We start from the raw sequence: 16,721 nt of genomic DNA, 5'->3' as shown, positions 1-16,721 counted from the left end.
CTTACTGTTCTCCGTTACATAGTTTCCTCCAAAATTGTTCTAGTTCACACGCTCAGACACAAACACTGTAACAACCTGTTGAACACAAGTAAGGTTCCCTTTTAGGCATCAAGATGACCAACAACTGGCTTGTTCTGGTTATGATCTACCAGGAGACATGGGACATTTAATACAATTTAAAACATTTTCACCTGAAGGTTATTCTCTTTCCACTCCTTGGGAAAAATATACTTAATAAAATGGATCCTTCCCAGAAAATAAACACTCCACATATAAATATCAGATAAACACTTCTATTCTTATTACTCAATTACTGAAAATGTTTCTGGTTTATACATCCTATGATGTCTTCAGTCATCCCATGAAATTATAAAGTGTTTTGCCTTTATCTTCTTTGCCAAAGTTCAGGTAAATGCACTTGTTTTGTTTTGTCAAGTTTCAACCAACATTTCTATTTTTGGCACTCCATAACTCTTTATCAATTGTCTTTTAGAATAGTTCTCAAAGTGATTACAGAGTAAACCTCTTCTGTTACAAATTGACTCATGACTATACGGTAGCACAGTATTATTCTTATTAAAAATCTTTTGTGCCCTTTTTACCTATAAAAGGTTAAAGCAAACAAGTATATATCAAAACTTTTACTGGCAGGTTCATATAATGCTCCAGCCATAAATTATAACTTTACTTTTCTAACAGATTCTTCCAGGTTAGGAAAAACAGCAACCCTCTCCCACTGCTAATCATTATCCCAGTGAGGCTGCCCTTCTGAATGCGTTTTGTATATGTCCAAGGCTTTAGTATGGTTACAGAACACACTATATATAAAATGAAAATATGTAGTAAGTGAGTTTGGGGACCACCAGATGAGTCCCCTCTCCTGGTTGTATTTGTCAGGTAGGTGGGGTCTTGTAGGTAAAGACATGCTTGTACAATATTAGAACAAAAATATATATAAAACTATAAAAAGCCATCATATACAAATTTGATTTGTATTTTGTGATATATATAGAGAGAGCAATCCTATTTTCTGAAAAGAAACAACAAACTGCAGTAAACTGGATAAAGACTGAACACTTACTGACATACTGTGCTATATTTAAACCTTCTTTGGAAAGAAACTGAAAAATTGCAAATAGGCCTGAAGCCTTTCTATGGCTCCTGTCTTACCATGTACAGATTCTCCTGCGTAGGTATAAGAAGCGACTGACTTATCCCGGACACACACGCTTTGAGCAAGTCTGACACAGTGATGGGTTGAAGAAAGCTCTCAATTCCACCACCAAACTGAAGAGAGATGACTAACATACCTCAGAAGCATATTACCCACTCTCTGGGCACTGGTATATCATCCCTTGCCAGAGATGACTCCTTGGTGGCACTCAAAAATACTTCAAGAGATTTGCATTTTATTTGAATGTACCAGTGGATACCATCTATCCTTCCCATGGGCTCAAGGTGAGTCAAGATATAATGCTATCAAATTACTGGTCTCCCTGTGTCCTGCACCCATGCTACAGGTCAACGCCACTCACCCACCAAAGGGACACTTAAGAGGTTGAAATAGGTGTAGCAGTTGTGGCACTGGGGCAGGATGCAGGCACCTACCTGCCCCAGTGACTGGGGCAAAAACACTGTGGATGGACACCACAGCTATAGGCTTGGTCATCCCCAAGCCTAAGGTTGCCAACTTTCTAACTGCACAAAACCAAACACCCTTGCCCCGTGCCTTCCCCACCACTTCTCTAAGTCCCCCGCCCCCACTCACTCCAGCCCCTGCCTCAGTCACTCGCTCTTCTCCACCCTCATTTATTTTCACTAGGCTGAGGCAGGGGGTGGGAGTGCAGGAGGGGGTGGGGGCTCCAGGGTGGGGGCAGAAATTAGGGATTCAGAGTGCAGGAGGGGGCTCCAGGCTGGGGTGGGGGGAGCAGGCTAATAAGATTGGGGGTGTGTGAGGGGGTGCAGGCTCTGGCTGGGGCTGTGGGCTCTGGGGTTGAGCTGGAGTTTAGGGGTTTGGAGTGTGGGAGGGGGCTCCGGGCTGGGAGAGGAGGTTCAGGGTGCAGGCAGGGGCCCAGAGCTGGGGAAGGAGGTTGGGATGCAGGCTCAGGGAGCGAGTTTGGGTGCAGAATGGGGCTCAGAGCTGGGGTGCAGGAGGGGGTGTGGCCTCCAGGAGGAAGTTTGGGTGCGGGGTGGGTTCTGACCTGGGGCAGGGGTGTGGGCTCCAGGAGGGGGCTCAGGGCTGGGGCAGGTGGTTGGGGTGCAGGCTCTGGGAGGGGGCTCAGGGCTGGGGCAGGGGTTTGGGGTTCCGAGCTGGGGCAGGGGGCAGACTCCAGCTGGGCTGGGCTTACCTCAGGCAGCGGCACAGCAGGGCTAAGGCAGGCTCCCTGCCTGCCCTGGCTCCATTGCTCTTGGAAGCGACTGGCATAACCGGCCCCTGGTGGAGGGGCCAGGCAGCTCTGCACGGTTCCTAGCCAATGAGAGCTGTGGAGCTGGCACTGGGGCAGCACGCGGAGCTTCCCTGATCATCCCAGTCCCTGCGCCTAGAGGGAAATGCCATCCGCTTGCAGGAGCCGCATGGAGCCTGCCTAACTGGACTTCTAGCGGCCCAGTCAGTGGTGCTGACTGGAGCTGCCAGGGTCCCTTTTCGACCGGGTGGTCTGGTTAAAAACCGCAGGGCTGGCAACCCTACCCACGCCAGCACCACGTTTCGTCCCCGTGAGTGAGGGACGCCACCTGTGGGGCTCTTGCTTTTAGAACAAATTACTACAAAAGCGCACAGTGGTTTTTAATAAAAAAAAAAGAACTACCAAGACAATAAGTCACAAAAATGGACATCAAGGCAGCACACCCCCCGGCGAGCGCGCCGCTGAGCCCAAGGGCTACAAGTGCTTAGAACGCCTCTATTTATAGCTCCCGCTCAAAAGCCCGCCCCCCACCTGCACTTCCTCCTGGCGTCACTTCCGGAGCAGCCCAACATGGCGGCGGGGGTGGGTGACAGGGACCCGCTGCTACGGCTGAGACGCCACCTGAGGGAGGAGGTAGAGCCCCAGACGCTGCTGCTACAGCCTCCCCCCGGGGGAGTGGCTGGTAGGTGATTCCTGGAGCCTGTGGGGGGGACTCCCCCCTTTAACACGGCGGGGAGGGGGGAGGGGTGGTGCGTGACCGCTGCCTGGGTGGCGCACGACGCCTCCCCTTCTCCCCACGGCCTTGGGAGAGGAGGGCAAGGCGGGGCCCGCGCGCCCCGGTCCCTAGAGCCCTCGCGCGGGCGCAGCGGTGTCGGCTGCGGGGAGCGGGGGGGGGGCTCCCCTGTGGAATGCGGTACGTGCGGGGCGGGGGGGCGCCAGCGCCGACAGTCCCGCGGCTTTTCTTACAGCGTGCTGTGCCCGCCGCCGGGCTTTCCTGCAGCAGCTGGGGTGCCGGGCAGACGGAGCCAAAGGAGACCGGCAGGGAGAAGGAGCCTCCGGGCTGATGTGGGGAGGGGAGACGATCGCCCCGGGGCTGCCGGTGGCTGTACTAGATGTCTGGTCTAGGGGAGAAATTGCACCAGTTCTAGGAGTATTACACTGGAGGCAGCACTTTCAGCTCTAAGCCTGCCTTACACTTCCATTTTAGGGGGTTAAGTGTGTCGTTTAGAGGTTTTTAATTGAAGTAGTGAACACCAGTAAAACCCTGGTGTGGCCCCTATTATACCAGTATAAATGTGGCTCATGCCAGTGCAGTTATTAGTCTTCCCATAGGGGAATAAGTGGCTGTAGCATGCCCTGCTATAACTATATCCATGGTGGGGGGGGGGGTGCTGTGCTAAGGGGTGGTACCTCAAACTACACTTTCTCATGTGGACAAGCCCCTTGTGTGTGAGTTCCAATAGCTGGCCCTGTCTGTCAGGGTACATATTCTCTGCCCCTTATGCTAGCCCCCCCCCCACACACACACACACAGCTGCTGAGGAGAGTTTAACAGTACTTCCTTCTTGTGAATTTATAGGTGTGTCAGACATCAGGTTGTGGTAATTTATTGTTATGAAGCTATTAAAATGTTCATGAGAGGAGGGAGAGTAGTGGGGAGGAAGACCTGTACCAAAAGTGAAGGACAAAAAAAATCAGAGGTCTCACACCCTTGTTGCAGAGGATCTCAGGAATACAAGAATCGGATCTCAAAGCAATGTTTATAGGCAGCATAAAGGCCTCTGGAACTGTGGACCAAAGGGGGTTGAGACAAAGGGAGGTTCCAAAGTGGTAAGTTAGGTAAATTGTGTCATAATAGATTTAGCAAATGATTATGCAAATCACAGAAAAATATAAAGTGAAATAAAATATATTACCATGGCAAGGGTGTTACTGAATGTTTAGTACTCGGGAAAAGAGAGAGGCAAATCCAGGGCAGTTATAAATTAATATGCTTGTCATAATAAAGGAGGCTTAAAATATATGAAATGTTCAAATATGCAAATATTTCTGCAGATATTCCCTTTAGTTTAGTTAAATGTATGTGTTTTGTTTAATTAGTTGGTCTTTCAACATCGCAGGTAAAAGAACATATATCCTTGCTTTCAGAACCACATGCTCCTTTGCCCTCACACTGATTCAGTCTGCTCTAAAATTTGTAAGGCACTCAGATCTTACAGTGAGAATTCTAGAAAAATCTAGATTTCCATGTAATCACTTTTTTACAGTAACTTAAGTTAATATTCTCTACGTATCAAACTAGCTCCTGACACTGAAAACTTGGCATGTGACATTGGTAGGAAGACGATCTATGGGGAAATTCAGCTTGCAAACATCAGAATTAATGAAAATGGATGCAAAGAAATTAGTGTGTGGAACACTGGTCTTACCTTTGCATGTGTGTCTTTCATATCAAACAAATATATTCTTTCTTTATAATGATTCTTAAGTGGTTAAATAACCTTTTCAGCAATGTAAACAGCTCTTAATGTTTCTGGCAAGATACACAAACAGTGTATGCTGATTATTTTTCATCAAAAGGCACCTTGCTTAGTTTTTGTTTTTATTTCAGGAAATTTGCAGAACCTTTTTAGAATGCTTCCATTTTAATTCAAAATATTTTTATAGTGAATACATTAATCTCTAAAGAAGAATGAATTAGAAGGATTAAGTGTCCTATTTTATTTTAATAAAATGATACTCCATTTACTGGTGGTTTATAACAGAGCAATCATGATTTTGTTTACAGAAGAATCTACAAATGTGGAGAAAAAAGAGAAGCCTCTTCCCAGACTTAATATTCACTCTGCATTCTGGATTTTGGCATCAATTGCTGTGACATACTATGTTGACTTTTTTAAAACTATCAAAGAGACCATTCAAGCAGATAGGTAAGGGACCCTCTTCTTAAAAAGAAAAGTTCTATGTATATCGTCAGTGTCATACACAAAACATGGTATTTCTAAACTTTGCATTATTGCTGTAGATTTCATCTTTGTGGTCAATTAAAAAGTTAATTTTTCCATATAAGCATAAAAAATTCTTCTTACACAATAACACAGGATCCAGTAATCGAATTATAGTACATTATTTTGCTATAGTATATGGGAACAGAATTTAGAACTTGCTCTGTCTTTTGGTCCTATATTGGGTTACATTTTGGAAAGGACATACAGTGTCTTACTTTGGCTCTGCAGAAACTGTCTGTTTTTGGAAAATTCATTTGAGTTTGAAAGAAGTTAACACCATTAACCAAGGATGGCTTACTGCACTCCTTGAGAGTGAGGGAAAGGGAATTAAAATGTAAAAATGAGGGGATAATACCTGGATTTAAGATAGAAGTCAAAAGATTAAAAAGGTAATATTTATTTTCATTGCTATTTGTCCTATGGCATTAGTTTACACAGCTAATGTATTTGTGGGGGGTGGGTTAAGTTGAAACCATTAACCCAAAACCTTCATTGGTTTTGAAGGAGCGAATTGAGGATCGAGTCTTTTAAGTATTTTATAAGGCCTCAGTTGTGCAAACACTTACATATGCTTAAACTTTACAACTATGGATAATCTATTGAATATGAATGGGACTAACCATAGTAGTAAAGTGCATATTTTCAGGATTGGTGTCTGAGACTGCACACTCGTCAATAGAAGTACTAGTGTTATAGTTGAATTGGAGTAAAGATTTGTAGACCCTGTGCGGATACAAAATTTGTATCTGCGTCCAATCCGTAAACACGGTGCATGGATATCCGCATCCGCCAATGTGGCTATCCACAGATATAAAATGGATATCTGCAGATTTGCAGGGCTCTAAATATTGAGCTGGTTTGAAATAGGGGTAACACAAGTTATGAACTAATCTTTGTTGAGAAGTTTTGGGATATTGGAGAAATTCTAAAATTCTTGCCTAATATTATGTGAGCTAATACATAAATTCCATATATTGCACGTATAGCAGACACAGTCATAATAATTAATTTGTAGCACATAGTTTTCATTCATCGTGTGTGTGTCTTACTAGGTTATCAGTTTTGAATATTGCTGATATTTTCTGGGCTCTTTATGAAAATGGCTCTCATGGTGAGGAGAGGTGGCAAGCTTTTTTTTTTTTAAATGAAGTAGCTGCTTCCAGTGGCTTAATCTTGTGCCCAAGATTATTCTACAAACATTGTGAATTTTACATAGACAGTTTTATGTTTCAGGAAACCAGATAATTGTTACTGATAAGCACTTCCTTATCCAGTCATTGGATTTGGTTTGCCTTGATTATCACTCATGTAACTTGTCTCATCCATGCATACACATAAGAACAGATTTAAAATCCATAAAACATAGAAGTTTTCAGAGCTGTAAAGTACTATTATGGTACTATAAAAAGGTAATGAAATTTAATATCAACTTGTCTTCTGATGTGTGTATTTTTTTCTTTAAATTTAAAAATTATGTTTAGGATCAGATCAATAACTTTCTTCCTGAATAGAGTAGAAAGACTTGGAATGCACTAACACTTTTGCATTGTTTTCAGTTGGGCTGGTGCTTGATGAGTATTTTTGAAAATCTGTCCCCAAATGTGGTTGAGGGTCCGATTTTGTGCTGAGCTGTTCGGTCCCCTGTGATTTGAGAGTGCTTAGCTCCATGCAGAATAAGGTCCCCAGTGTCCCCTTGTCTCTACCAGTGCACATCTAAGAGCTTTGCTGCAATATTTCAGAGCAGGTGATCTCTTGAACAAAGACAATTGCTGTGCTGTCCTTTGTGGTTTAGTAAATTCAACTCAGGTGATATAAATTTGCTTAATTTGTAAAGTTGAGCATATTTGAACTCTATTTGGACATATCTCACCAGAAAATAATTTTAAAAAATAATTTTCTTCCAGGAGGTAAGAAGCCATCACCTATAGTCCATAATTTGTTAGCTTTCTAAGCTCCATACATGTTGAGTTCCATACACTGTTATGCCTGGATTTGAAATAATTTTTCCTTATGGTTTTGTTTAGCCAGTTTATTAAACTGTTTGACTCTATTAGAATCCTGTAATGAGTTTGCAGATGTGAAAGTTTATTAAGACATTTAACTAACTTTCCGTGTGAGAATGATCTGAGAAAATACTGTAGTTTAGGAGTTGAAAACAAGGTAATACTGTGTATTTAAAAAAAGAACTTTTTTCCAAGGGTTGCAGTACCGCAGAACTAAGTGGAGTTAAACTTTAGTTAATCCAGGAAGGCTTCTGTTTGATGATGTTCAAAGAAAAGCTCAGAACTTCACTTTATATAAAGAACTACATAATAAACTGTCATATGAAATACAAATGTAGTGGTTATCCTCTGGCTTGGGAATGTGGCCAAGTCTAAACAAAATAGTTTTGCCAATATAGCAATATCAGTAAGGGGGTGTGTTTAGAGAGGTTGTGTGTGTGGTTTTTTGTTTTTTTTTGGTTTGTTTCTGATACAGTTCTGTATCAGCAAAAGTCTAGAACAGATCCAGTTATACTGGCATAAAAATGCTTTTGGTAGTATAGTTTATTTCACTTTGATGATTTGGTGTAAGCTATACCAGCAAAAGCACTTTTGATGGTATAAAATGGATTGGTCCATATAGCGATATGGCTAAATCTTTTCTAGTGTAGACCTGGCATGAGCCTAACTATATAGGACTCTGTTAATCTGTTGACAAAGCTTGACTAACAAAAAGAATTGTTCCAGTATATTTATACACTGCAGAGCAGAACTTCACTAATTCCCCCTAATTACTGAGACTTGTTGCAAGTAACTGAATTTTGTGAATTATTGTGATACGTTATTCTTGCTGTTATTATGTATCCTAAGATATGCTTCAGTACTTTCTTTGTTTTATGCAGATGTGTTGTATTTTGTGAAAGTAATGTACTCCTAGTAACATCAGCGTTTACTACCACACAATAAAAATCTATGAAGTAAGGAGCTACTTGTGAATTAGAGTGATGGATAATAACATGCAAACTGAAATTTGTCTGTATTTAATTTCTTTATTTCTTTGCAGTTGGTGCTTTGTCCTCGGCAGCTGTTTGTTGGTTGCAAGCTTAGCTATTGCTTTTTACTGCATAATATATCTAGAGTGGTATTGTGGAATTGAGGATTATGATGCCCAGTATCCAGTATTGATACCTGTCACAACTGCCACTTTTATTGCATCAGCAGTTTGGTAAGTTAAAGTGCTGCAGAAATACATAAAACTTCTGCAAAACCTGAAGAGGGATTACCAATGGTAACACCAACAGGCTGTCTAATTTAGAAGTGCTATAGAATGGTCACTTCTGTAGATTTTGGTCAAGTCCAATAATGTTACTCACTTCCATCATTTTTTGGTTGCATTTTCCTTGTATTGAAAAAGTGAATTCCTAATTGTTGGAAAGCTATGATTGCAGACTGGAACTGAGGCCAGTAATGGTCAAAATTGTATATTAAGTCCACTTCTAGGTGTGCTGGGTCTTCTATTTTTTCCAAGTGTTACGAAGATAGAAAAGTCCTTCACTACTTTTTGTTAAATTAAAGGTGATTGTTAAAAATAAAGCTGAGAAGATAGTGTATAACTGACAAGTTAGTTGTACACCGACAGTATTTAGTTTTGTCCTGTTTTTCAAGGTGGCATCTACCTCAAATTGCCTTATAGCCAGACTGCTGGTCAGTACAGATAGCTTTTATCAAACTTGCAGAATACTGCTTAAATAGAAAAATTTCAAGATATTTTTGAAGGATTTATAACTTGGCTCTTACCTAAATGCTCCAGCCTGATGTCTTGCTTTGTAAAATGCTAAACTCTTATTCCCAGTCTATAACAATTTTGCATGGATACAGAAAAAGAAATCTGCAAAACAAGAAGTTTGTGTATTCCAAGTTTCACTATTGCATGAGTTTTCAGACAGTGCCAGTAGGTGACCTTATGACACATCTGCTACAAAACTTGAGAACAAAAGGGAGGGTGAAAGAAGAAAAACTGTCACACTTGGCTTAAAATTTCTGTTTTTGTTGCTTAAGTCAAATCTTATTCTCAGGTTATACAAGGATATCTTGGAGTTCTCATGGTCAAGGCTACTTAGCTGGATGATTTTAAAGCTTTTCATAATTGCCAGCCCTGCACACTGAACACTCTCTGAAAATCAAATTGCTCATCTTATTTCCTACATAAACACAGACAGTAAGAAGCCTTAAATTAAAAGTTCTTTATGCTGATGCCCTCTCTTCATGGCTGTAATATTTGTTGTATAGGACAATAATTAATAACTGTTTTGTTGGGAGGGTTTCTAGTAAACCAAGAATTGTGGCACAGGTGTGTAATAACATGGTGCCACTTCTATAGAGTTGTCTTCCACACCATAACAAAATTATTTGATTGTGTAGAAGAAGGAGAGAATTTATTACAATACTGACAGGTTTCAGAGTAACAGCTGTGTTAGTCTGTATTCGCAAAAAGAAAAGGAGTACTTGTGGCACCTTAGAGACTAACCAATTTATTTGAGCATGAGCTTTTGTGAGCTACAGCTCACTCCATCGGATGCATACTGTGGAAACTGCAGAAGACATTATATGCACAGAGACCATGAAACAATACCTCCTCCCACCCCACTCTCCTGCTGGTAATAGCTTATCTAAAGTGTTCATCAAGTTGGGCCATTTCCAGCACAAATCCAGGTTTTCTCACCCTCTGCGGCGCCCCCCCCCCCCCCACGCAAACTCACTCTCCTGCTGGTAATAGCCCATCCCACCATCAACCTCAGCCTGGTCCAGTCCACACAAGAGATCCACTTCCTGGACACTACAGTGCTAATAAACAATGGTCACATAAACACCACCCTATACCGGAAACCTACTGACCGCTATTCCTACCTACATGCTTCCAGCTTTCACCCTGACCACACCACACGATCCATCGTCTACAGCCAAGCTCTGCGATACAATCGCATTTGCTCCAACCCCTCAGACAGAGACAAACACCTACAAGATCTCTATCAAGCATTCTTACAACTACAATACCCACCTGCGGAAGTGAAGAAACAGACTGATAGAGCCAGAAGAGTTCCCAGAAGTCACCTACTACAGGACAGGCCTAACAAAGAAAATAACAGAACGCCACTAGCCGTCACCTTCAGCCCCCAACTAAAACCCCTCCAACGCATTATTAAGGATCTACAACCTATCCTGAAGGATGACCCAACACTCTCACAAATCTTGGGAGACAGGCCAGTCCTTGCCTACAGACAGCCCCCCAACCTGAAGCAAATACTCACCAACAACCACATACCACACAACAGAACCACTAACCCAGGAACCTATCCTTGCAACAAAGCCCGTTGCCAACTGTGCCCACATATCTATTTGGGGGACACCATCAAAGGGCCTAATAACATCAGCCACACTATTCACCTGCACATCCACCAATGTGATATATGCCATCATGTGCCAGCAATGCCCATCTGCCATGTACATTGGTCAAACTGGACAGTCTCTACGTAAAAGAATAAATGGACACAAATCAGATGTCAAGAATTATAACATTCATAAACCAGTCGGAGAACACTTCAATCTCTCTGGTCACGCAATCACAGACATGAAGGTCGCTATCTTACAACAAAAAAACTTCAAATCCAGACTCCAGCGAGAAACTGCTGAATTGGAATTCATTTGCAAATTGGATACTATTAATTTAGGCTTAAATAGATACTGGGAGTGGCTATTTCCCCTAGTTTTTTTCTACCACCCCCCCCCCCCCCGACGTTCTGGTTAAACTTGGATTTATGCTGGAAATGGCCCACCTTGATTATCATGCACATTGTAAGGAGAGTGGTCAGTTTGGATGAGCTATTGCCAGCAGGAGAGTGAGGGGGGGCGGAGTGTGTGGGGGGGCGGAGGGTGAGAAAACCTGGATTTGTGCTGGAAATGGCCCAACTTGATGAACACTTTAGGTAAGCTATTACCAGCAGGAGAGTGGGGTGGGAGGAGGTATTGTTTCATGGTCTCTGTGCATATAATGTCTTCTGCAGTTTCCACAGTATGCATCCGATGAAGTGAGCTGTAGCTCACAAAAGCTCATGCTCAAATAAATTGGTTAGTCTCTGAGGTGCCACAAGTACTCCTTTTCTTATTACAATACTGTTTTCAAATAAATTTTTGTCTTTCAAGATTGGGGTATTGAGTCCTTAATCTTACTTCTGGTACAATATGCCAAATATGTGCAGGATATAGTACGTGACATTAGAACTACTAAAAAAAATTTAAACTTTTTGTTTTTATTTCCAGTCTCAACATTGCCTTATGGCCTGTATGGTCATTTCTCACCCCTATGTTGCTGTTCACTCAGTTTATGGGTGTTGTGATGCTTGTGTCACTGCTGGGATGAGTCACATAAGGTAACACATTTTTAAATATTTATGTACATCCACACATTTGTTTTTTGAATTACAATAACTTTCATTTGACAAACCAATTGCACTCTAACAAATTTAGTCAATTATCTTGTCTGTAAATTAGTCCTTATGCAAAATATGCAGTTTTTACATGCTGAAAACTAATCCCTCCCCCCCCCTCTTCATTTCTGAATTATTTTTCAACCTTCAGGAAGGAGCCAGGGTTGGAATTTGTTACATCTGTGTTGGTGCTAGTGGGGTAGAGATGTTGGTAGGTGGTATATCAGTGTGTGTCTTCGTGGTGCTTTGGCCATAGTGCAGGAAAGAAATGTACTGCAGAATAGGATTAAGTGGCTTGTCAGGGAGATGGACCACTGATTGACTGAGGGTGGGGAGGTCTGTAGGTGAGTGTACGCTGTGCTGGCATTTATCTGGCTGAAAGGAGGAGTGGCAGCTACAGGAAGAGATGGGACTAAAAGCAGGAATTGCAAAGCATGCTTTGTATAGAGCATTGGAGTAAGGTGGGACTATGGCTAGCCTCTTAAGAATTGAGTTCCTAATATGCCATTAACATAGCATTAAAATTAATACGTATATTGGCAAATATGCAAAAAACAAAGTCCCTAACTAAAATGTTACCTCAGTATCTGAGGGGAAAACTTGGCCCAAACTCTACTAAAATTCCCAATAAATGTGGTATTAGAACACTAGTGACTTGAGAAGAACATTGCAATATTTTTTCTTTTGCCTCAAGCAATATGAACTCTTCACTTGAACCTTTTTTCATCCTGTGCATCTCACGTTCAAGGACAGGGCGAACTTTTAGGTTTCCTCCTCCATTTCTCCCACATACTTGTATATCTTATTTCCCATATTCCACATGCTCTGGTAACTGAGGGAGTTTTTCCATCCTTACTTAAAACATTGTCAGTCTGGATTGTAAGCAGTAGAGACCAATGAATTTAGACATCAGGAACTTTTGGCCAAGTGGCTGAAACTTTATTAATCACAAAAGGATTACTTCTGGGGGCAATCTGTCCTACTAGCAAAGGAAAAAGGAGAAAACTATTGACACCCATTTGTTACCATTTCTCCCCTTTCTTGATGCTCAAATCCAGAGCATTCCATTCCTAGGTCTCCTCCTTCCCACTTAAACAATAGCCTTTCTTTGTTTGCAATCCAGAATGGCTTGAGAAACCACTAAGTCTCATGAGGTGGCTCATGCTTCCTGCAGGTGAGCCACCTTTTCTAAGGGAAAAGAATTTCCCCTTGCAGATTTGAGACCACCATCCCAGTAACTACCCTCCTGAAAAGGGGATCTGACCGGCTGTACAACCCAAAATTGTGATCCTCTGAAAGTAAAGTAAAGCAAACAAAAAAATCCAAGCTGCACAACACAAAACCATGTATATCCATGTCAGTTCAGCAAACAGCTTATACCAGCTGCTGGAGCCAAGAAAGAGGCCCTCTTCTGTTTAGCCTGGCTCTTTATTAACTGCCCTGTGCAACAGACATCCGGATTATCCAATGGTAGCTCCCCTCCTAGAGAAACTGGTTCACTGGCTAGCTGACTGGTGTTACAGGGCATAGCCTAGTGGGTTAGCCTGTCCTCGGCTGCCCTCCGCTGCCTGCCCATCCTCGGCCCTGTAAACCCGTTCTAAGAGGGCCAGCATGCCTTTATGTGAACACAGCGATGAAGAATGTAATGTACTCCTTTCAGTTTCTGTCTCTAACTCTAAAGCTAACACATCTGAGATAACTAATAGTTCTGACAATATATAATGCTAGTTTTGCTTTTGTTTGCATAAAAGAGCTAAAATAATATAACTAATCCTTACTTTTCTTTGAGTTTCTAGGTGTCAAGAAATCTGCCTTTGCAAGGAGGTAACTAACTTGGTTCACTACACTGTGTGCAAACTTTAAATACTATGGATTCCTTGTGAACCTCTGCTGAAAAACATGGCAATATTGTATTTCAGAACTTTAATATCACATTAAGAGTCTGATTCACATTTACAAAAGCAAATCAATTCAACATTCATGACAGTTCCGTCTGTCACTAGCCATGTTATTGTTGGAATTTGTAGGGGGAAGAGGGGTGCATGTGCTGCAATGCCCAGAAGCTACAAGGCTGACTTAAAGAACTGATCAAATTAAGGTGTCACTAAAGAGTCCTAGAAGGGTCTGTTATTAGTAGCAGATGTCTGGAATGGGAAGCGAGTTGGATAACATATCAATGTCAGCTATTCAGAAGAGATGAGAACTTTCAACTTGAACAACTCAAGTGAATTCGGAACATAACCTCTGAATTGTGTACTGAATTTAATGATGCAAACTCATCAAAATATAGTGCAGTATAAGTATGTGTGCAGTCTAATTTGAAATTGAGTGGAAACTGTTGGCCCTACGAAATTTACACAAAATATTAGTTCCTTAAGCTTTGTATGTAAAGAGCTCGCTGTTTCAAATTATAAGGCAACAGTTTCCTTTTAAACTAAATTCCTGTGCTCTGTCATACCTTTTAAAAATGATAATTCGGAGAATCTCTGCTTAAACTCAAAAGTTGTGTAATATCTCAGCCAATAGCTTGTCAGTCAGTTGTTTGACTTTTTTATCAAAGTATAAATGCAGTAATGTAGAACCTATTTTAGTGACCCAAAACTTATGATCTTTCTATTTCTTGACCAAGTTTATGTATAGTATTACAAAGGTAGGTAACAAGCGAGGGATGTATTTTTAAATGCAATTTGTCTAAAAATAATAATCAGTTGACTTGGAAGTACTTGAGATTTTGATTTAAATGTTGTGCCACTTAACACAATTAAACCTTATTAATTCCATTTGAATTCTAAAAGTAATCCTACAATAGATGACAATTCTAACCCAGGCTTATACCCAAAGAGATGAGCTTCTGGCTGGCTGTCAGTTCAGTTTTTGTTTGTGTATCTTCTGCTAAATTATTGGTATTTGGAATTAGTGAATCAGGCTCAATCTAGATGGACAATGTTTATAAACTTCTGGTATGCCATATTTTATCTTTAAAGAAATATTCTGGTCTATTGCCTGTTACTGTACCTCCATTAAAATTTTGGGGCCAGATCATCTGCAATAGCAAAGAAGCCACAAGCAGGTATGGGAGTAGGCCTTCAACGATGGTGTAAACCTCACCTTTGCACACCCTTGATCCTGGTACCATTGTTAGCCACTTTAGTATCCCTGGCATAAATTAGAGCATCTCAAAAGAGTGGGTGCTACTAGAGGTTCCCCCTTTGCTGGTGTGATCCTCCTGTGGCTCTGTGACCAGATTCTGCCAGCACTGTGTAGCCATGCGGCAACAGAAAATATGCCCTATGCCTAGAAAAATTATTGATCCATAAAATTTTAGTACATATTTGTGTTTCTTTGCCAATTCAGACATGTACATTTTAAGATCTTTCCTAGACACAGTAAGTTATGAAAAGTACAAGTGCCACTTATTCTCTTGATTTTTGTTTGCTTCTCTGATACAAGATTTGGGGAATTAAATTGCACTTATTCACCATTCCTCCTCCCTATCTGCTGTTAAATTAATTTTGTGTATTACATGGAAGAGTGCCTATTAACCAGATTTCCCTTTCCTTTCTCATCAAGAAGGAAATCTACTATAAATTTAAAGGCAACTAGTCATGCAACATTGGGAATGTAAAACTGTTAGTTCATTTTGGTTGAGATTAACAAATATTTTTCTAGAAAACTAAGCATTTAATCACAGAGACGGTGTTGGGTAGAGTACTTAATGTAAGATACCACCAAAAAACAGGCATTTTAAAACTTAAGAATGCTTCAGCTCACATCTACTGTGTACTAAATTTATTCTTTGTGATTGTTACTTGAAATCTGAGATAGCAAGCCAGCATATAACGACTACAGGAGGCTAAATCATTTAACGTGTATAAATTTTCATAACTCAAGCTATAAAATCAATACTAGTGCTATTTCCACAGTATATGAAGTGTTTGTCAACATTTAGAAGCTCATGGGACTAGCCATCATTCTGATAGGCTCTAATCTGTCTTAAAACAAATTGCTTCATTTTGGAAAACATGTTACTCAAAGCATGCAACATAAGTGACCCATCAAATTAAAACTGGTGTTGTTTGAACTAGCTGGTACAATAAGTTGATCGGTTGAGTAAGTCTCTTTTAATTTTAACCTTGCTGATCTAATGAGAGCTGGAAATATTCTCCAATAATAAAAGGGAGACTTTCTGCAGGCTCAGGGTTTTCAACTTGTTTTAAAAATTCCTACAGTTTCTGCATGTGTGTATATATGTAAATTTGAGATGTATTTTGTTTATCATGATGCCTCAAATGTATTATTGCTCAGGTGTAGTAGTTCTGTCATTGTATACATCAACAACATGAATTGGTTCCTTTTAAATCTTGTATATTTGCATTAATAAAACACTATGCAGCACACTTAATTTTACAAAGCTTCTGACTGGAAGCTTTTAATAAAGTTTATATACAGATGAAGATGACTGATTCATTTTCAATGCCTCATTCCTTAAACAATCTGATTATGGTGTTCAAGAACACAGTAAACATGTTGATTTGTGAAGCAGGTATGTTGTAATAATTGGGCCTATGAATTTACCCAATTATGAGCTCAACTGTAAAATAAGTGAAAGTTCATAAAGTGTTATAATAATCTATAACAAATGTTGGGGGAGTGGATGAAATTAATCCAAACAAAGAGGCCTACAGATACAACTCAAGGACCATGTTAAGATCATACCTGGCAAACACAAATGTGGGACCAGAAATCAAGGGACTGAAATTGGTGTGTTAAAAATTAGGCCTATTTGGTTGGTATTTCACGCATCACTCCCTTTTGAGGGCCTCAAAAAGCAACTTTGGGGGA

At 40.8% G+C, this 16,721-nt stretch overlaps 1 protein-coding gene across 1 annotated transcript; it reads left to right on the top strand.

The window, feature by feature from the left end:
• The first annotated feature begins 2,959 nt into the window (after positions 1–2,959).
• Positions 2,960–16,308, top strand: TMEM128 (transmembrane protein 128). Its single transcript, XM_084625444.1, has 5 exons — positions 2,960–3,087; positions 5,194–5,335; positions 8,459–8,620; positions 11,713–11,822; positions 13,676–16,308. Exons 1-4 carry the CDS (start codon positions 2,976–2,978, stop codon positions 11,810–11,812), a joined length of 516 nt encoding a protein of 171 aa, XP_084481570.1. The 5' UTR covers positions 2,960–2,975; the 3' UTR covers positions 11,813–11,822; positions 13,676–16,308.
• The last annotated feature ends 413 nt before the right edge of the window (positions 16,309–16,721 follow it).

Source organism: Lepidochelys olivacea (assembly GCF_965140295.1).
Source record: "Lepidochelys olivacea isolate rLepOli2 genome assembly, chromosome: 4".
Lineage (NCBI taxonomy): Eukaryota > Metazoa > Chordata > Testudines > Cheloniidae > Lepidochelys > Lepidochelys olivacea.
This window is presented reverse-complemented; position numbering and strand designations above follow the sequence as displayed.